Genomic DNA, 23,137 nt, shown 5'->3' with positions numbered 1-23,137 from the left:
TAGTCATATGGAGTGTTGAAGTTGCATGTTGCAGTTGAACACCCCTCACCTCACCCTCTCCTTCCAAACATGAAAAAGAACCTGTGGTTGCCTTTAATTGTCATAAAAACTCAAAAGGTGTTTAGTTTGTCCAGTCTGGACTAATGTAAAAAACATGGCTGCCTCAGTAGAGAGGGTCCCCTCCATGTAAATATAAAGTATTTAAATATAAAGGGTCTTTTCTGGGGTAAAGAAAACTACAATTTGTACAATTTAGATAAAAGAAACTATTGAAAACATCATGAGGATCATTCTACATTAAATTTCTGCCAATAGTTCCCTTTCACCAAAATCTTACACACTGGACCTTTAAGGGGAAATGAAGAACTCACTGGATCATGATCTACAGCTGCAACTGCATTTCTTTTCCAGCAGATGACACTAGTGGGTCAGTGACGCCACAGAGACTGAAGGAGACTCAATGCTCTTAAAACTCTGTTCCACAATTAACACAACTTTTATTTTACATGTGTACAGTCGTGAAAACAATATCTCACAATGAAGTCTTGCAGCACAACATTTGTGTTTAGATCTTGAGAGATTTTCATGTACTGTGGGTTCATAGATGAAATACGAGTCATATTATATAATATATATATAAGGTTATATAAAGTAAAAAAAAAACTTATAAACCCTTCACTTGGACTTCATTCATTTCATTAAGTTCACATAGCATTTTAAGCAGATCTGTAAATGAAAAACTATGCAGACATGCTGCTGCTGTATTATTGCACAACCTATTAATATATCAACAAATTGTTTGATTTGATTTGATTTTGACCATGCTCCCTAAAGCACTGTGCATTTTAAAAGTTTAATGATGCAGGATTGAGCCCAGTTTGTAAAGAAGGACAAACACGCTCCTGCTTCATATGGAGACTTTCACGCTCCGTTTTAAAATCCTTCCTTTTAAAGTAAAAACCTCGCGAAAGATCCAATTATTCTGCATCTTATCAGCTCATGAAGATTCAACTAAAGTGACTTTTTGTATCATGAAATGCAGCATAAACAGATGCGTGTGTTTTGTGTGCGGATGTGGAGATCTCTGGGAGAATCCATGCGTCGTTTTTCCGATTTGCTTCATTAAAATAATTTAAAACAAGAAGCGCAGTAGTTGAAGACAGCATCATAAACACTTCATTTGGCAACATGTCTAATGTAAGACATTGTTTGTGACTGTAAAACCATTTATACTCTCATAACAGTGCGCGCACCCTCCCTTCGCTCTGTCCCTCTTGACTTGGTGACAGACCTAAAAGCCTTTTGTTGCAATCTTAGCCAATGGAGACGGATTACGACACCGGGCAGCTGAGATATATAAAGAGCCCCTTTTTGACCGCACTTGCACATTCTTCAGTGACACTTCTGAACATTCACACACCTCCACGGACTAAATTGTACAGGAGACCCACAAAACAGCCATTATAGAGCCTATATCCTACTACAAGTGAGCAGGCTGTGCATGCATCAGAAAGATAATTAGTTCACTTTCAATCCAAACAGCCTGTACCGAGAAACACTGGAACGCACTTTTCTTGCTTTTTTTTGGGAGAATTTATTGCAAAGGCTTCAGCTGCAAAAAACCAGCAACTTTGGGCTGAGCGTGTTGGATTAGACGCATGTCACTGGTTCCCTGCCTTTGGTAGGATAAGGCAAGGAACGGCGCACATCCGAGACAGAGGATATAACAGGACCAAGGGAGTAAAACACAGCAGAGAAATAACAGAAAAAGTTGCGTTGCCTGGTGTCCGCGCATCGTCATGCCGAGGTACAACTTCTTGCTGTGCTTGATGGTGCTCATCTCCTTGGGACAGTCGGGGAGCGACGAGCCCAATCTGCTGCTGCCTCCTGCCAGCGAGACGCCCACGGATGCCGGGCTGCCGCTGCTGGACGAGGACGCCGGTGCCCACGAGTGCTCCGCATGCGTGTGGAGGGAGCAGAGCAAAGTGCTGAGGCTGGAGACCATCAAGTCCCAGATCCTGAGCAAGCTGCGTCTGAAGCAGGCGCCCAACATCAGCCGTGAGGTGGTCAACCAGCTGCTGCCCAAGGCGCCTCCGCTCCAGCAGCTCCTGGACCACCACGACTTCCAGGGGGACGCGTCGTCCCAGGATGAGTTTATGGAGGAGGATGAGTACCACGCCACCACGGAGTCCGTGATCACCATGGCCTCTGAGCGTGAGTAGTCGTTTATAACCCCCCAACAATATTGTCCCCAAATGCGTCGTGTGCGTAATTGTGGAGCAGATAGGTTCAAGTCAAGTCAGTGTGCCAACATACTTTTTCACGTTGAGAACGGTGGTGGCTCCACTCTGTGTTTGACTGATGAAATTAGACAAATGGCTCTGGTCAGCTGTTGGTCACGGCCGTCAAAATAGGGATTACGCCTGGAGCTGATCAATCAATACTTAGCAGCAAGAGCCTCGTCACCCTGAGAAAGACAGCTCCAATATGCCCGATGAACTTTTGTTTTCATGATGATGAGGATGCTGATGGAGGGCTGAGTCCTTACTATTTAGCTGCTCGTGCACCATCCTGCTGTCATGTCCAAACTTTTCTACCCTTCCAGATCATATTTTTGATGCTAAACGCGCGTCACAGCCGCTTGAATGTCAAGTGCATTATTAATGATAATGCAGCATTTGGCACTTGCATCACTTTTAGCCTTTATGTCCTGCTTTGCATAAAAGCCCCTAAATTCTGGAGTTATGATCACGTCGTGCATGAGGCCCTGCGATTATTGCCCCCTGACAATTTGCTTGCCCTCTCATTTCCCATAAATCCACAGATAAACCGCAGGCCGGGGCCCTTGGAGACGTTTTATAAAATTACTGTTGAACCCTGGCAGCTGTGCTCTATCGCTCTTTTATAGGAGCCTCTACCGGTTTCCCTGCTGTTCATCGCAGTGAGAAAAAGTGTGTCCAAAAAGCTGCTATTGTTCCCCTCATGCAGCGGCCCCCCTCGGCCGCACTTGCCTTTTAAATGCGAAGTTTATAGGCGCAGCTCGTTTTTTTTCCACCACGAGTACACAAAGACAGAGAATCACTTAGTGTCGAGGGGAGTGTGTGACCTTTTCCTGCAGAATTGCGGGGTTCAACAACATTTACACACGTAATATATTCTGCACAAGGCGGAGGAAACACACTCCAAATCATCTGTTTGTTCTCCCTTTACTCCATGACTGAACAAAAATCTCTATCTATCTATCTATCTATCTATCTATCTATCTATCTATCTATCTATCTATCGTTAGATTTAGTTGTAAATAGTTATGATCTTGATTATTTTTACATACCACTTGCGAAACTCTTAGCAAAATCATATGTATGTTGTAAAAATTCTGCCTTTGAGTTGTCATTTGTCCTATCTATTTGGATTAGTGGGTTGAAGTAGTGGGTGTACCATTTGTATAACTTTATATTTTGAATGCATTGGTCCAGGTGTATTTTAATATCTCATCGTATAACAATGCGATCACCCTCCCACCTGTCTCTGTGACTACAACAGACAAAAAACATCAGTGGACATTTGTAACTGTAGGGTTAAAGGTCATCTGAATCATTTCTGTTCCTGCATTTTTTTTAAAATAATTTTCAAATACCACCTGCAAAACTGTCCTTGCAAAATCTTGTCGACAACTTAAACATTGTATCCTTTCTGTCTATTTATCTATCTATCTATCTATCATTCTATCTATCTATCTGTCTATCTCGTACACAAACACTCAGGGTACATACGTGATTCAATCTGACAACAGAGATTTTCTGTAATAACATGCTGTGATCTCTCTGATGAGCACATCAGCCCCATATTGGATTATTCCATCTGCACCTGTAAATAGAGACAAGATGAAACTCACACATCATCTACACAGTAACCACACGCACACACACAGAAGACCATGCAAAGTGATTGGATACCCTCTCTAGCCAGAGGAAAGGTATTGTGGATGATGCTGGCTAAGTGCATGTTTCTGAGGAGGTAATGACTGACTTTACTGCTGTATCTCATGTTACAGCTTTTCCTTTCATGTTCTATATGTCTCATTTCTTTATGTCAGCTGCAGTTCTTATCATCTGTACAATATACACACACACACATCATCACAATCTCACCCCGCCCACACATTCCTCCCCGTTAGCCTTCCTCTCTCCCTCTCTCCCTCTTTCCCTCTCTCCTTTTTCTCCGGTACTCATGGAAGAGTTGAGAGAATGAGTGCATCTCTTTTTTGCCTGTGGCGCCTTAGTGATCCCACAGGATTAAAAGTGCCTTTTTCTGTCTCTCTGATAGAAGGAGGACTTCAAACACTATTCCCTGCGCACCTCGAACCCAATCACCCTTTCACGGTCGTGCACACTGCCTTTGATGGGCCATGTGGGTTCACACAGTACATACTGAACTGGACCTGTGCCAGAGTTGCTTCTTAGTATTCACTCAAGGTACGTGGGTGCCGCAGTGGGGGTTGAGAGGGTCCATGCTTCTTGGTCTCTAATTACTATGAAATTTCATGGAAAAGTACAGCTATTTATATCATAGTGCAGCACTTTATGTTCTGAAACATCTCCCCACATACAGTGCGTTGTGTAGGTAACGGCTCCGATTGCTGTTCGCACATAAAAATGGCTCAATTTATTAGCTCAGTTTATCAGGGTCATTTTCTAGCAGGGAATGAGTGTTGACTGCTTATTAACTAATCTGTTTGAATGAACATATATATGCAAATACTGATGTGTGGAGTTTGTATGTGTTGATGTATGTGTGTCATTGTGGCGAGCGTGTGAGCAGTGTGTGTATTTTGGAGCTTGGTTTTGTTTTGCCAGAGGTGGGGTGAGGATTGGACCCCACTAGTCTCCCATTTGTCACCTTTCCAAGACGTTTCGACCAGACCTTCCTCTGCCATCTGACCTTCTCCTCCTTTCTGTCCCTCAGTCTCTCTCTGTTTGTTTTGATGCTGACTGAATGCACATTTTTTTCACTTCAAGAAATAACTGGAAATAGTTGATAATTGTTCTCCTGGAGCGTATGAAAAGTAGCATTTAAAGGAACCGTTGCACCTCTGTTGACATGGATCACTGCCTTTGTGGTTGTATCATCACTGACGGTCACAACTTGTTCATGAGCAGTTTTTTGTATATTCTTGATTTCTGCTGTGGGATAATTTGTTTGCTATGACAATAATTTTGAGATTGTCCAGTAACAGAGAATCCAGCAGAGAGCAGCACTGGCTTACCCTCTTTACCAGACTTTATTCCAAGTTTGAATTTCATTCCTGCAAAAGGACATATCAGTGTGGCCACAATGTGAAAATCAGTGACTGTTTGCAGAGAAACACTTTATTCTCAATAGAATTCAAAAATGAGCCTTAGAGATAATGAAGATCACTTTGGAAACATTTCTTGTGATCAGCTCAGCTACTCTCGAAATGTCTGAAACGTAAGTTTTTTACCCACATTTTGCCTCGTCCACGTGACTTTGTGTAGGCCATAACAAAGTGCTATACTGGTAAGATTATGTAATTCTGCTAAGATGGCACATTCACTTCAAGCACAGGCTTACACATCTCTGGAGTAAATAAAATTAACATCTCTGCACATGTAAAGGTTTCAATGTACAAATTTCCACATGTGCACACTCGTGTAGATGCCAAAGGATGCTCTCTCTCTCTTTCTCACACACACACACACACACACATGCACACACACAGTCACACACACACTCCAGAGAAAAGTTCTCCTATTGACAAAAAGGGTCACAGAGTTCACAGCTATGTGATATATTGGAAGAGGAGACTATTAACCTCATCGGGTCTCTTTCTTTGGCAGCAAAGACGAACCGGTAGTAACTTGAACACTTATCCCCCACACACACACACACACACACACACACACACACACACACACACACACGCTCACTCACACACCCATCTACTAACCACTCCCACAAAAAAACAAGTCTTTTATAGTGTTGACCCTATAAAAGGGTCATTTCCTGAAGGTGCAGGAACCATAAAAATTAAGAGGGAGAGCGCTAAAAGGACAGAGCAGCAAAGTCGGACTGTCTTCAACTCACTGGCCAGTGTTTGCTGGAATGACTATGTGAGGCCTTTATAGATTTATTTATTCCATGGAGGTCTCAGTTTGACGATGACACCTGTTCTCCCTGTGTAGTTGCAAGCATCAGTTGAGGGAAAGATAAACTTTGGTGTTGAATTGTTTGGACACCAGGGCACGACTGGTTTGTTTAAATAGGAGTAAAAACTTAAAGAAGAAAGGTCTACAGGACTGTAGAAATTGCACAACATACTGTCAACTTTATGGCTAATAAAATTTCAAAGGGACTAAAGTCTATTAATACAGGGACAAAATTTCCCCAGGACCTCAGGAATCTCACTCCTTCCACCCTCCGTCCCTTATTCCCACGCTCCCGTGTACCAGTCCCTGCAGCCGGCCTTTTCTTTTGGCATTTGGGAATATGTTGCTTTGGAATTAATGCATGCTTTTACCAAAAATACAACCCTGAGAAGTTTGGAGGAGGGATGCAAGACTGCACAAAATGTGGACATAGCTGTGCAGTAATAATTTGATTCCTGCTTTCTCTGTCACTGTGTGTATCTGCTGACGAGATCCTCGTTGCTTCTTTAAAGGATGTCAAAGAGTGTGATTGAGTTAGGTGCGCTGGGGCTCATGCTGCGGGTATGAAGGGGGAGGCTTAGAGGGAAGAAGGCAGGGAGTCCGCAGGGAGCAACAAGCAGCCCAGTTCTATCCTAAAGGGACAGAAATCATGGAAGGGTTTTATAGGTACAATTAAAGAGACCTGAAACAGATGTTATGTTTCACTAATAAAGGAATATAATTACTTCAGGCCAGTAATTAAGCCCTGTGTAGGGACATGAGTGAGGAGGAGGAGGAGGAGGAGGCGGAGGAGGGGAGTGAAAAGATAAAATGGAGATCATTGAGGGGATTATTGTTGATGGATGCGTTCAAGCTTTGTGTGGTCGTGTGCGAGGAGCTGCTGAGGATCATTTTATGGAAGAGTCCATTAAATCTAAGAGGCGTTTAAGCAAAGGAAATGCTGCATGGGCATAATGTTGGATCCCATGAGGGAGCCACTGTGTTGGAAAGAGGCACAATTAACAGTGGATTAGCTCATGATTATCTACATGAAAATTTAATTAGCCTCTTCTCTGTGCAAAGGAGAGCAGCTTCTCACTAGATTTATCACCTGTGGTTGTGTTTTCTGCCTGCCGTACCCACATCACTCCAGGAAGTTCATTATGAAAATGCACAGTCGAAGTGATTTCTTTAGGGACAAGAGCAGGGTTTGATTTATATAATGTACAAGCACAGATGGATCAAGAGAAGCTCGTAAAGGGGGAACGATAGATATTTTCATGTTGCATAGAAAGTAGCACAACGTGGCCACATCACTTTGTCTTTAGAGAAACTCAGGCTCTGACAGATTTGGGTTCTTGAGGGATTTTTTTTTGTTGAGAAACCGAAATATGGGACGTTTTGAGCATTTAAAGTGACGAAACACATCAATATTATTATAAGTATATGTATTCATGCAGTTCAAGAGTATAGTTTCAGGTTGAGCTACAATACTATGATAACTATAATATTGATCACCTCTCCCACATGACATACTGCACAGGGACATGCTTTTGGACGCAGCTCACAAGATGTAAAAGACATTGAACACAAAAGGGAAAACACAGATATAGAAGGATGCAGGATGGAAGTTTGGCGTGTATAATGGACTTGATATGTTGAGTGACCACCTGCTTGTGTTGATCATCATTGTCCTATGTATCCTTGAGTTTCACTGCAGCCACATGGAGCCTAATAACTCAATGGTGCCTCTCCATGTTGAGTTTGGACTGAAACGTTGCCTGAGGGGCTGAAGATGTTCGCTGTGGCAAAAGACAGAGAGAATTAGCTTTTGAGTTCAGACTTTGAGTATAAGGCAACATTGCCGTGAATCAAATACATAAATGTGGGCGGCATTTGCATAACTGTGATCGTGAGTTAGGTGTTTGTATTATTTTGGTTGTATCGTATCTAAAGTTGTGTACTATGTCAATAGCTTGAGTGGCATGGGGACAAAATTCTCACATTAGTTTTGTTGTAAGATCTCCAGCAAAACACAATTGGCTGTGTTCATGACTGGGAACTCTAGTTTCAGCTGCAATCTTGTGATTTTCTCTGTATAAAGACCTTTTTAACTTGTTTATTACAGATGTTTGACTTAAGACTGAGTATCAACAACCAACGTTTGTTATCCAGTGTTTTTACAGCGTGTTGTTGTATCATGTTATAATGTGGAACAGGCACACCTGTTTAATTCAGAACTATCTCTCATTTAGCATTTCTTTCACAGAAAAAACTGTGTTCATGGGGTTTACTTTACAAATAAGAGAAGAGAGAAGTCAGGATCCACTATAGCTGCCGCCATAGGAAATTAAAACCTTCATGTTATTAAAAGAGTTAAATAATAATAGAGAGAGAAAAAGAAAAAAATATATAGGTCCCATAAAAGAACTGAAACAGAGAACTTACTTCCTCTTTACTTCCACGTTCTCATATAACTCATAAATCCTCTCTTCTAAAATAATCTTTCATAGTTGATTGTCAGTTGGTAATTGTACATCTGAGTGAAACAAAAATGACATGGAGTTCACCAAGACTCCATTCTGAGGCCTCTTCTCTTCAACATCTACATGCTCCCACCAGCTCAAATTTTGGAAAACAAAGATATGTTACCATAATCATGCAAATGACAAACATGACCATATTACCAGAGGACTATACTCCTATAGAAGCTCTCAGTAAATTCAATGAACAAATCAACAGTTGGATGTGCCTGAATTATTTTGAATGAAACAAAGATGAAACTGAATTTGTCATTTATGGAGAAGAACAATCAAGAGTCAGCAGTCAGTAGGTTCTGTCGCCAGAGTCAAAACTAAACATGTTCAGTTCCTAAGCTCCACATATCTGGAGCAAACTCCCAGAGAACTGTAGATCTGCTGCATCTCTTAGTTCTTTTAAATCAAGGCTGAAGACCGATTGCTTTATTTCTTATATTGCCTCGTTGAATATATTTGCTTTGCTTCTTTACTAGTAATCTCTGTTATCTGAAAACTTCTACAATTTTTAGTCCTCTCATTCCTGCTGTTGTTTCAGACATCTGAACTAAGTCCCCTGACTCATTAATGGACTCATGTCTTCTGTTACAGTTAGCTCATGACCATCTTTGGGAATGGCAGCATAAAACATTATTACTGTCTAACCAACAAAATTAGGGTATTTGACCACTGGAGCAGTACAAGCTGACTGTGGGTTTAAATATTGTTCTTTAGTTTTATAAAGTGAATCAATAGATGAATTGTGCAATCCAGTAAACAACAGTCAGTTGAGGCAAAAAGCATATTATCACCACATTCAGAGACATAGTAACAGGCTGCGTGTGTTTCTATCACATGTCCTTCTGTGTGCATTTATATAAAAGTTCTAAAGTTTCCTGTATGAATGTGCAAGTGTTTCAACACTAGCTGTTTTTATCACATTGCATTTTGGTTAACTTAATCAAAAGTAAAAATATATTGATAGATACATGTGCAGGGGAAAATCATCACAATGCAAACAACATTAAACAGAGGTTTTACTTTTTTTGTATTTAATTTGAGTTAACCCCAAATCCTATAGTTAACACAACTTGTTCCATAAATGAATGGAGTTGCATTGTCTTTCTTTTTCCTTTCAAAAGCATTATGTAGATATAATTCAGTAGGTGAAGCCTTTCCACAAGAGCTGTTGGCACTGATGGTCTTTAACTATAATAAATCATTTGTTTCAAGTTGTTTTAGAGTTTCATCTGTTATGTTTTCTTCATCTGTTATGTTTTCCAAGTACTTGATTGTGATGCTGAATTGTGATGAGTCCTGAAAAAAATATTGTGCAGCAGCAAATGAGTCCGATCTGTGATATTGCTCAGAACCGAGAGATCTGCTCGTTTGAAATAAGTAAAAAGTTTTTGGTTTTAACTTTTGGAGGCAGAGCAGAGCATTGTCCTCTGACATTAACGTCTTGCATGTATGTGTGGATGCACACGAACACAGGCGCTGAGACCTCAGCATGCTTCCTGCTGTCCAGCTGTCCACCTTATTGCAGTTCACTGCACGCTCACTCTTTTCACGCTCTGTCCCCGTCCTGCTGGAGATGTTCGCAGACATTCCCCTTATAATACATCATATATAACCCCAAACACTAAAACCAATGAGCTTTGAGTCTATTTGCTGATGTCAGTCAGTTTAGAGCTCGTGTGCGTGTTTATGTGCAGATGCATGTTTCTGTGTGTGTGTGTGAGTGTGAGTGTGTGTGTGTGTGTGTGTGTGTGTGTGTGTGTGTGTTCGCTGAACTAGAACAGGGAGCATTAGGAGGTGTCTTTTGTTGCTCCTGGGGGGCTACTGTGCTCAGTCCTAATAGGAGTCTTGTGCCTGCCGTTGTCCCAGGGGACAGCTTCTGAATGAGGGGGTCTAACTTCACACACCCCCCCGTCCAACCCCAGCTCGAGCCTGGCCTCCCCCACTACCCTCTCCCGTCCCTTGGGAGTGGCCGAGGGACAAAGAGGGAGTGGGGCTGGGGTGGGAAGGGATGTTTGAGGGGGTGCACTGTGGCCCCTGTCTTATTAGAAGGGTCGTGAACGTGTCACGATGATTAATATGCCGAGGTGCGTGGGGATACCCTAGAGTCACATTTATTCAACATGAAGGCTCCCAAACACACACTCACCACAAAATGGCACATTTGCATTTCCCATTAAGAAAAGAAAATATAGATATATATATGCAAATGTTACTCCTATCTAGGTTTATACCATTATGCATTATCCATTTGGACATTAACAATGGATGACCATTTCTCTCCCCACCCCACTTTAGCTGGCTTTTTTCACCTGATTGGCATATGTTACCACACATGTATACAACACATGTATACAACACACGCACACGACAGTCCAAGTCTCGAGGTCGCAAGTTTGGATTTTTTTTAAAAAGTGAACCTCAATGAAATCTTTTTTTTCTCTTAAAAAGTGAGGAAGCTGAACACATCTGTGATAAACCATAGCTAATCTGTAAAATCATCCAACCGGTCATCAGTCACTGCAAAGCAAATTCATCCAGTAGCCTATTTTTTTTTGTTGCCTGATCTTTGAGAAAGAAAGTTTAAACTAACAAGCTTATAAAACATTAAAGGCAACCTTTTCATATTTTCAACCAACAATTTAAGCTTGTTTTTTTTTATATTGTGATGATTGTGTTATTAAGTTGAGAGATTTCTTTTGAGTAAATACAGTGAGGTTGCTCTGTCGGTTCCTTACATGCTATCTATTATTTTCTCAGTAAAGTTTCTGCTATTTTTATCACATAATATAACATTTTTAGACACTTGCTGGTAACATGTGACTTCTATAACTTTTATAACTTCTTCTCTCCATCTCTTTTCAACAGTTTTACTAAAAACATTCAACTAAAAAACTGCCTACGGATGCATCAAAGCGGACAGATGGCACGGTGAATAAACCCTTATATCGTATATGTTTCCCTTTACATGCATGTATAGGAGGCTGTGGGCTAACTCTGGGACACAGGTACCCAGGGAATCCACCAGATGTTTGATAGGCTCACCTGCAGGCCTGCTGGGTGTTGGCAGTAAAATTCATGCGCCGCATATGCTGCAATTATACCACAGGGAAATAAGCTGCTGTAATAATGAAGTAGGCTGGAAACATGCGGAGGAAAAGCAAACAAGCCTGTTTCCTCTTGGAAAAAAACACATCACACTGCACACTTCTCCTGGTTTTTACTTGTTTTCTTACTTCTTACTGTAAAGAAGCACGATTCTATCATTATCCGCATGGTCGAGGAGAAAGGTTCCGTTGCTCCAGTAGGTGGGGCTGAACACAAAATCTGAATTTCTGTCCTTACTGCAGATTGAAATTAGAGTGTTACAGCAAAGAGCTATAACTAAAATAATTGTTCAGGAAATTAAGCTATAAAAACTGCAGCTCCAGCTAAATTATGACCTCTTCCAACGTTAGCGTGTTATTGGAGCTGGAGCGATGTTAGGTTAGGTAGGAGGATTAAATATCCCGTCAGTGTTCTGTTCTTTACAAGCTCGCCTTTGCACAAGTGCAGAGCTCTGCCAAGATGTGGGCTGTAATAAAGCTGCAGGCATTTGTCCTCCACGCTTTGCCGCTTACTTGTGCACTTACAAGGATCCATAAAGGCATAAATTGATTTTGCCTATCAATGCACTCATTGTTTAAAATGACATAGCTCATATGTTGTGCAGGTGTGTTTAATAACCAGGGATCACGGCACACGGGCCCTGCTTCTCAGATTACTCCTCCTCAAGACAGGCCTCAGCCTCCGCCAAGAACTCCGCAAAAGCAGTGAAATAGTTTGCTGAGGAAGAGCCATGTGTATCTGTCCCCATTTGTAGCCATTCAAAACAACAAAACAAAAAGTAGTAATAACAAGTAAACCCCAACGCTAACTGCAGAATCATTCATTCCCAGTTTTGTGCTGATGAGCGAACACAACACCGCCCACGTTAATTGCTGTGACCCCAGCAACCCACCAAAAGGAACATTGACATATTGTTTGTCCAGCGTGAGACACTGTATAATTTACACTCACTAATGACTGTCCCTGGAAAATACAGGCTGAAGGACCACGTCTGTCCCCGGCTTGGCCCTTATTCAACGTTTGCCCTGGACTCTTCTAATGGATAGTCCATCTGTACCTCTGTGAATTCATATCCCTCAATGCATGAGCATAATTCAATTACAACACTTGTTTAGTGTAAAAAGAAAACAACTTGGTACAGTGTTACCTCCTGGTCAACTGAGGTTTTATAAACAGTCCACTATTGGCTGGAGAATCTCCACCCTTATCAAAACAAAAACAAACTGTGGCTGATTCAGTGCTGTTGTGTCTCTGAGATTTCAAATGATTCTCTGGTGAAAAGGCGTGTTGTGAAGAAAGACATATTACCATTGCCATAAGGTCGACCTTGACCTTCAAACTCAATCTGGCTATTAGGGCCTGCCCCTCCCCAGCACCCCTGAGATGTAAAGAGGCTGACGGTTTTGACCCCTGATCCCATTTCTTAACTAGGCTGAGGTGCCAAATAACCTTTTGACCCAGGAAGCATTTGCAGGTTGCCCGAGCAACCTCAGATTTAGCAGTGATTGACAGGTCCATGCAGTTTAGTTTTTTTCTCTTATTTCTTCAAACGATGGAGCAACAACATTCCTCTTCAAGATAAAAAACAGAACACAGATGTTGATTTCCTCAAAACTGGAGTTGGAATATGTCAAATATGCTCAGAGAAAATGGGCAGATTAAATATTCTTTTGTACTCAGTTGGCAAATTATTATGCCAGATAGACGCAGAATAAATTTCCCTTAATAAATGAACGCTTTACATGGAAATTAATGTATGAATGCAATGGATGGGTGTCATTATATCAGAGTGAGGTCTATGTAAATGAACCATGTGCAGATTTGACATGTGGTGCACATCACAGAAAGACCAGCTCTGAGGATCATGACAGGAATAAATCTGACGATATGAGGAGACGCCTTGTGCTCTTTGACATAACCCATAATCCCCAAATAAGAGAGGAGGGAGAGCCACTAAAAAACTTAAGATGTTTAAATTTTGGGGAATTGCAATGTGGAGGTAGAGACCATTTCATTACGATTGACCCAGGGGAATCTAAGGTTACCATCTGGTTACTGGCCACCATTACTGATCCTTGTTTTAATATGCAAATGTATCTGTTTTCCAACTAGGATGTAATCACAAACGTAACCTGACATCAAACAACAGCATCATGTGCACATAAGATAACAGATGACTCACATGTAGACATAGAACAGTTGGTGGGTAAACTGGGTAAATCTTTTCTTTGTTTGACTTGGATTCTTTTTTTGTGGCATAAATGGAATCAGACTTGAAAAATATGTGAAGTTTTTCAAATCTATAACTGGAATGGCACACACTAATGGGCACACCTCCGCCAAAGCCGCGCCAAATTGTACTGACTCATAGATATCATTTCAAAAATATGCCTGATATATTTTATCAATCTCTGTATTCTTCACTGGGAAATTGTTAAAAATGTAAAAAGAAAACCCCACTATCTCACAATGTGATGGAAATAATTCATGGATCTGCCTCTTTGATCGATGCTCCATGTTCCATCCTTCCATCAAGTTTCATGGAAATCTGATAAATAGTTTTTCCCTGAGAAACAAACGGAAAAGGCTGAATTGCCGAGGTAAGTAATGTTCATCACAGAACAAGACACTTGGGATTACATCTGGAAAATAACCACCATCCCATTGTTGAGCTACAAACTCTGCACACTCCTTCTCAATTCATCCATTTGAGTCACACACAGAAAGTGTGATCATGTATCGGAGCTGCGGTGGTGTTTTATTTCATGATCAGTGTGTGGAACACATACACATCTTGAGAAGTTGAAGAGTCCAAATAACTGCAGCTGTGCCCTCTGCCTCCCGAACAGTCACAACTCTGTTCACAGCTCCATTTAAACGTTCTGCTCTGTCATAAAAACTACAGTGTTTTCAGTCCAGATTGTTTCTCATCATCTTACTTCAGAGAACTGTTGTCAAACCATGAAGTTTACCTGCTTCCTGCTTTAATTCATCAGCAGCTGGACATCACTGTGGGGAGATTTGACCTCACAAAAATCAAGGAAATCACAAAGACTATTCATTAACAATTAAGATACCTGCCTTGACCACAGACTCTCATTTCAAGCAGAATATTGTTGTGAAATTTGCACAGTAGTTCATAGAAGAACCTGGTTAAAAACTCAGTAACTAAACTTTTCTCTTTGTAAAGTATGATGACTGAAAAGAGACATTTTTCTGTTTGAGTATATTATTTTATATTTAAATGCCTCACTTCATTCTCCTAGAGGGCGCTCAATCTTTCAGTAATGTGGCCCAATATGATTTCAGTTAATCTGTGATGTGGTTTGTCCTTTCCAGCTTTTAAACATGTTTCTCAACCCATTCAGTCGCTCTGTGGCTGTAGTGACAAAACAATTCCTGTTGTGTTGGTGATTTAGAATTAAATTGTTATAGGGTTGTGTTGTGATTTTATGAGATGAGAAGAAACGTTAAATATGAAACAGGGAAGTTGCAGTTTAAGTGTCTATTGAATGATGATTATCTCAGTGATATATATATATATGTATATACAGTAAACGTCACATACATCACAAGTGTAACTCTAACCTGTGCTTTTTCCACAGCTGAGCCACTGGTGCAGGTGAACGGGAAGCCAAGCTGCTGCTTCTTCAAGTTCAGCCCCAAGCTGATGTTCACCAAGGTGCTGAAGGCCCAGCTGTGGGTGTACCTGCGGCCCCTGCAGCAGACCTCCACCGTCTACCTGCAGATCCTCCGACTGAAGCCCGTCACGGAGCAGGGCAGCCGCCACATCCGCATCCGCTCCCTGAAGATAGAGCTCAACTCCAGAGTGGGGCACTGGCAGAGCATTGACTTTAAGCATGTGTTGCAGAACTGGTTCAAACAGCCACACACCAACTGGGGAATCGACATCAACGCCTTTGACGAGAGCGGCAATGATCTGGCAGTTACCTCGCTGAGACCCGGAGAGGAGGGACTGGTAAGGACCCTCAGACCTGTCCCTGGGGCGGGGGGGTTATCACTTCCATCACAGCTCATATTCATGCTAATGAGTGCAGCTAAAATCATGTTAGTGTAAAAATACTCTTAACTGAGACTTACTTAAACTAATAGTCATGGGGGAAAAGAAGGATGGTACTGATGTCATCCTGTGTGTCACTTCCCATTTTCTCTCTGGACATTCACCTCTACTATCAGTCCTCTGCTGTTTAATTACAACATCTGCCTCCTTTAGCTTTTATATTTGTTTCAGATTAGATTTTGAAACGATTTACATCATTTTAAAAGTTTCAAATGCTTCAGGTTTCTGGACTTTGTTTCTGAAGTCCAGGTGAGACTGTCTTAATTTGGTTAACGATCTGTAGTGAATATAGAGCTTTTCTAGTCTTAATAACCACTCAAAACCCTTTACAGTTCTTGCCATCCACCCACTCACACACAAATTCATACAGTGCATCTTTCTCTATCATACATCACATCACGCACAACATAATTTGGGGTATTCGACGACCTGCTCTCTTTCAGGGCAGTTTACATGTAAAAGCATAAGTTTTCTAACTTCACTCTGCACCAAAGGCTGTTTATAAAAAGCTCTTCACACAACATCAGGCACACAAACAGTGTAACACAGTGACAGTATATTGAAGAACTATTTGAGGAGGACTCAAAAATGACAAGGAATAATTCTGAAGTAGCCACACACAGTTTTCTCCTTGTTACCATCCAACGGACGTGACCACTCTATGTTTACTTCAGTCCAGTGAAAACACAGCTGCTTTGTTTGAATCAGTGTTCATCACCACATCCCATCTTCAGATCAGAGAAGATAAAGTACACTGATTCACATATTTTACAAATCCTTTTTTTATGTATATATACATACATAAAATATTGATTAAATCTCTTGTATTGAAAGTGAATGCTGAAAGGTTTTCTCCTCAGTCTGCAGTGCATTTTGTCTCATGATGAGAAGATGCCAGAGTCTTAAAATGTGAAAAACATAACTCACTTGCCTTGGCCTACATATTTGCTTTGGTTCTCTTTTTCCATGATTGAGTGCTGCGTTTACGTCTAATGTAATGGATGGGGCTGCACGGATGAGTTCAAACTTCAGTCTCAAAGCAAAACCACCCGTGAACCATTAATCTAGTTAGAAATCCCAGAGTTGCTTCGACTGACAGATGCATACTACATCCATGTTGAATTATGTAGGCCAGTCATCCCAGTTAAGCAACACCAAATATTTACCGAGTGGTCATTTGGGTCAGATCTTCACAACACATATCAGAGGTCAGCTCTGGTGTCTTGGCCAATGAATCGCTGCCCTCGGAGCACAGAGCGTGCACAGTGTGCAATATTATTCTTGAGCGGGATAAAAAGGAAGAGATCAAAAACACGAGGCAAGTGCACAAAAATAAAACAAAACACAACAAGCAAGGAAAGAGTCAAACTCTGCTTCTCCCTGATCCTCTGGGTCTTTTTTTTTCTACAACAAAAGCCCTAAAGGCCAAGCTGACATGGTCTCCCCCCAACGGCCTTTCAGCTTATTTCCTCTTTTGAATGCGTCACAAAAAACTGTGCTCAAGCCCAGCTGGAATCACTGTGGGGAGAGGAAGGCTTTGTAAAACAAACATGATGGAGTAAAATATTTGATCCGCTTGCTTTGCCCACAGGTCAAGGTTATGTTAGACTGCAGATGACCTCCTGGGTCATGGATCAAACCAAGCACTCAGAGTCAGCTATCAGTCAGGAGAGAGCAGTTTCTTCTCAGTGCTCATTGAATCACTGCTCACACAGCACATTGTGCTCCTACTTTAAACATGACAAATGAAGTTATTTAGCCTAATGAAAAATGATGGTGAATTCTAAGCAGTTTCAAGCTTTTGTCTGTGTCACTCTCAACAGCTTAGTTTGGTTCAGTAATGCTGGAGTAGGTCAGAGAATATCAAACCTCTGTTTCCTGACATCATGCACTCTGTAAACTGAGAGGCTGATTGAAAACTAAACAATTATTGTATCACTGTTCTGTGTTGCATTGTCATGGTTACTCCTCAGATCAGATCCTGGCTTTGACTCGGCTGAGCTATAAAATGAGATGAAAGGTTAAAAGTTTGGGTCTGGTTTCGTTTACTCTGTTCTCAGGGGGAGGGCTGTGTTTTTATATAATCTAGAATTGGTTATTAATAATCAATCCTATTATTAATACTTAGTGTGTGAACTACCTGATATGATAGAAAACCAGTAATATGTGCTATTAATGTACCAGGACATACAATGACTGAATCTGTGTAAGTAGTACCTTGTATTTAATAATTAAGCTATGACCGTGTGAAACAGCATAGTAATTATCATAACTCTTATTATTACTTAGTACTTAAAACTTGTAAAGGCTTGGGTTGAACAGCAGTTGTTTTTAAATCTTGTTTCTGTTTTACGAAAAGAATCAAAGCAACAATATGAGAAAAGCTTCTGTACAAACTTTGCAAAATATCGTGCAGGGGAGACAAAGAGGAAACTTCCTCTGTTTCTTCTGTAATGTTGGCCGACTTTGATAGATGCTATTCTGACTCAAGTTTGTTTGGGCAGGTTGAGTCATGAACATCTGATGATAAGTTGAGAAAAACATGACATGTGTTGTCTTCTTCACAGTGCAGTCAGAAAGAACTCAGACCTCTTCACTTTATTCATGTTTTATGTTGCAGCCTTGTGCTTCAATTGTGTAAATCAATTTTCCCTTATTAATATAAACTCTGTCAACCAATTTAAAAGTGAAAACTGAACTTTTTGGTTTTTTTGCGAATGATGACAAGCTTGACTGGAGATGTTCTGTCGTTTGTTCTCAAGCTATGTCAAGTTTAATGGGGACAGTCAGTCGACAGCCATTTAAATTGTTTTTCTCATTGTGTTAACAAGTCGAGGCTCTGGCTTGGACAGTCAAGGACATTCACAGATTTTACCCTGAGCCACTCCTGTGTGGTCTTGGTTGTGTGTTTAGGCTCGTTCTCCTGTTAACCTGAACCTTTGGCCTGGTCAGAGGTCAGGTTTACTTTCAGGAATATTTCTCTCAGCTTTCACTCAACTCTCACCATCATGCTACCACCACCATGTTCATCATTTAATGCCCAACTTGACAGGTTCCAAATTCGTTCTCATTTGTTTCATGGATGTAGTAGTTTGTTTACACCATCACTGGAAAGAGGGTGATTTTTATTTTCTTCCTGATTGTTTTACTATTTTCTCAAAGATTTAAATTATTACCCCACTACATATAAGAGAAGCAAAATTCCAGCTCAACTCACAGACATTGATGTTGTTATTAATTTCAGTGGGCAGAATTTTTGAAAAACATTGATTAGTTGTCACTTGTTGCTTTTTTCCATAGCTGATATGTGAGCCATGTCTCTGGTGTTGTTCTCTTATAACCACCTCTTTCTTTTTGCCTTGCCCCTTCTCCCCCTGATTCCAGCAGCCGTTCCTGGAAGTAAAGGTTCTCGAGACGACCAAACGTTCTCGCAGAAATCTCGGCCTGGACTGCGACGAGCACTCCACCGAGTCTCGCTGCTGTCGCTACCCTCTGACTGTGGATTTCGAGGCGTTCGGCTGGGACTGGATCATTGCACCCAAACGCTACAAAGCCAACTACTGCTCCGGCCAATGCGAGTACATGTTCATGCAGAAATACCCACACACCCACCTGGTGCAGCACGCTAACCCCCGCGGCTCGGCAGGGCCCTGCTGTACCCCAACCAAGATGTCCCCCATTAACATGCTCTACTTCAATGACAAGCAGCAGATCATCCATGGCAAGATCCCAGGGATGGTGGTGGATAGATGTGGCTGCTCTTAGGCTGCGGGGGGGATGACACACACTTGTGTACAGTCACCATTGCATCGAACCACCCAAAACCCTTACGGAGCTCTCCCCTGGCACCAGAACCCACCCCTCAGCACCAGATTTCACAAAAACATCCTACTGGGTCTCCATTTTTCTAGTAATTAAATTGATTCTAACTGTAAAAAAAAAAAACAAAGTTATAAATGACATGTGAATTAAAAAGGGACTGATTGATGGAAATACAGAACACGATGAATAATTTAAAGAGGTTGAACTTGAGGAGCAGCTTCAGAAAAATGGTAAATGAGACAAAACTAAGTTATAGATTGTGTTAGTTTTGTTGAGGGGGGGGTTAAAGAGTTTGTTTGTTTGTTTGTTTGTTTGTTTGTTCGTGTGTGTTTCTTCATGGCATCTTTGTGAAATGTCCAGGTTAGTGAGTTGAAATGACACAGGAGACTTTACTTTTACAATATGATTTTTAAAGCAGTTTTAGTCTGAAGGTGGTGTTTTACGTTTACTTACAGGTGAGATTTGATCGACAAAAACATTTACAAGGGCATGATCAGAATTTTTTCACAATCCATCACTTTACCATTACTTGCAAAAATCCAATACCTTGTTTAGAGATATTTAGAGATGTGCTCCAGGGATGTGAAGCAATGAGGAGATCCAAAACCAAACCTATGCCCTCTACCATTCTCGTCCATCTACAAAACCTTTTCCTTCTTACATTTGTCTTTTGGTTTTAAAGTGGATAGATGAAGTCAGTGTAGCCATTTCTGCCACTCTACAAATGCAGATCTTAAGGTTTGACTTGCACACCAAGTTTGACACATAACTATAATGTAGATTACTCTGAAGGGAGAGGAGACGGAAAAAGGAGGAGGAGAAGGAGGGCGAGTCCAGCAGGATGACAAGAACCTGACAAAATTTACTTCAACTCCTTCATTTTTTTTACATTAGATGTTTAAACATTAGTAAATGCACTGTCCTGTAACTTGAAGAGGCCTGGGACTGAGCATGTAATACAAATACTAAATCCACAACTAAACTTAACCTGTAATGAAACACACAAGTTATTGAGCATCAGTTTGATAAGTGTTCTGAATACATGTTTACACACAAATATTTACAGCAGCGTTCACAACTCTGTTAGAATACACTGTCAAGTCACTTTTTGTTAGTTTCAGAAAAAGAAAAATAACTGCAGTGCTGTACTGATGAATAATAGCTTTTATAAATCACAACAAACCACAAAAAACATGCAGAAAAAAATCAAGAGAATGTAACTCAACCGCTGACTTAAGTTTAGACAACACATTTGCATTGTGAAATGCCCCCCAACCTCAGCTATATCATCATCATCATCATCATCATCACCATCACCATCATCACCATCATCATGGAGAATATGTTGTTAGTGCTTGAACACAGTGTAGATTAGTATGCTTGAAGTCTGTCTTTGTCTCCTGGATGTCAAAGCAAAGATATCCTTTTGTTGTAAACGAAAGCACTATGCTGTTGGATAAAGGAAGAGCCTTCTGACATTATATATAAATTATATATGTATATATTAAAAAAGGGGTACAAAAACCTTTTTGGGGGCACTCTACCTTACCAACAATAAATTTTGCACTATGGGACGTTCATGGCGTTAGGAGTAAAAGTGTTGTTTGTGTTTTGCCAGCACAAGAGAGCTTGTACAGAATAGGATTTAAAAAAAAAAGCTATTCAAGCTTTGGTGATGAACCATAAAGTAGAGAGGTTATCACTTCTTTTTGATACCATCACGCTTTCCTGACTTTTGTCTGAAGCGGGGGCCTGTCCATACACTCACACACTTCTTCTATCCAATCTGGAACCTGGACGTACCGAGCCAGCGGCCTGAAAGGCCTCCTCGCCCGCTGTGGGTGATAAGTCATGTGTGTATTAAGTGTCTGGATCGATGAACATAGAATGCTTTAACTGGAAATGGCCCGCCCACCAACTTTAATCTGTTACCATGTTAGAGAGACAACGTTATTTTGACTTAAACAACGTGTTGACTGTTTTGCATAGACATGTTTTTGCCTTTGTGTGTATATTAAGTGAAAGAAGCCCATACGAGAATGGGGGAAGAGTATCCAGGGATTGTTAGCCAAAGTAGAGGATGACATGTTATGTGCTGTAACTTTTGTGATCACAGGAATATGCTAGAACATTTCAAAGGGAGAGAAAACGCTGGTTTAGGGGCAGTGGTTGGAAATAATTCAACAGGTCAATTGTCTATTTATTAATATGAATTACAATGCATTTCAAAGTCTGTCTACCTCACTTTCGCCTTCTAAAAAGAAAACCTTGCTTTTCAAAATTTGTCATTGATTAATCTGTGCAAACATTTAACCCACAAGATCTCCACGCCCCAGCCCCCCCTTCCCCAAAAAGTGTAGATGAAAACCACAGGGTCCCCTTGCTCTCAGGTTCAGATAGAATTATTGACAGAGTGACTGGTGGTAGCGGCTCTGGTATTGTGTGGTCAAAATAAACAATAATAATGATAAGTATAATAATGATAATAATAATATTAATAATGATGATATAATAATAGTTGTGCCCACATCTATGGCTTAACAATGGTTAAAGCTGTTGAGAAGTTGCGTTTTGAATTGTAGTGTTTGTATACTGGTATGTGTGAGAGTGTTTTCATATAAATATATGAGAGTAAAAAATCTCTATGTAAATACCTACCCAAATGTTGACATTTATGATGTTTTGGACAGGTTCACCGCTTCTCATGTTTTTTCACTTTACCCCCCTTCATTCCTCCGTTCTTTGTGTACCTAAAAAATCACCCCAACTTTGTAGTTTAATGGTTGTGCATATGAATAACTGTTCAATTGTTATTTTTGCCTTTTGTTGTTTATTTACTGTCATCTTTCTTTTGTACAATAAATCATTTATTTAGCTTATGGGAGTTTTTTCTGTTTATTGATTCTATTGTGTTATGCTCATCTGTGTCTTCAGTTAAATTGTAGCATGAGCACACAGCTATCAATGTACTAATATTAACTAAGATCACACCAAGTATGACTGCTGAATTAAAACGGTGTTTATAATATGAGCGTCCCACTGAAGGAGTTCATGAGTTAGATTTCCTTCCAATAATTTACTCATTACTAAATTCTTTACTACACAAACCCAAAATAAGTTAGACTCCTTCAATATTACAATACAATAAGACACAACATTTATGACATAAAAATCGAATTAACATTTTGTCAAAATTGATAAATGTTTCTTTTGCTACTTGGAACCGACTGATTTGTAAATTTTCAATCATAATTTTGTAGATTACAATTTAACAATAGGAAATCTGTGTGTCCAAAAACACACTGAGTCATTGGAACAAGTCTATAAAACACACAGGCACTTAACATTTAGTGTGAGCTGACTCATGCACACACACACACACACACACACACACACACACACACACACACACACACAGAAGCTACCAGTGGCTTTAGTGGTTCTTA

General features: G+C 40.6%; 1 protein-coding gene across 2 annotated transcripts; it reads left to right on the top strand.

Annotated features, from left to right (window-relative positions):
- The first annotated feature begins 1,650 nt into the window (after positions 1-1,650).
- Positions 1,651-22,570, top strand: gdf11 (growth differentiation factor 11). Of its 2 annotated transcripts, none has more exons than XM_020086789.2 (3): positions 1,651-2,214; positions 15,394-15,767; positions 19,257-22,570. In XM_020086789.2, the coding sequence occupies exons 1-3, from the start codon at positions 1,800-1,802 to the stop codon at positions 19,632-19,634; spliced, it is 1,167 nt and encodes a 388-aa protein (XP_019942348.1). In that variant the 5' UTR covers positions 1,651-1,799; the 3' UTR covers positions 19,635-22,570. The 2 variants fall into 2 exon arrangements, with proteins under 2 accessions (XP_019942348.1, XP_019942347.1); XM_020086788.2 differs by having other exon boundaries at positions 19,254-22,570.
- Positions 22,571-23,137: the final 567 nt, after the last annotated feature.

This window comes from Paralichthys olivaceus, chromosome 2 (genome assembly GCF_024713975.1).
Source record: "Paralichthys olivaceus isolate ysfri-2021 chromosome 2, ASM2471397v2, whole genome shotgun sequence".
Classification (NCBI taxonomy): domain Eukaryota; kingdom Metazoa; phylum Chordata; class Actinopteri; order Pleuronectiformes; family Paralichthyidae; genus Paralichthys; species Paralichthys olivaceus.
The sequence above is the reverse complement of the archived record's forward strand: the minus strand, read 5'-3'. Positions and strand labels throughout refer to the sequence as shown.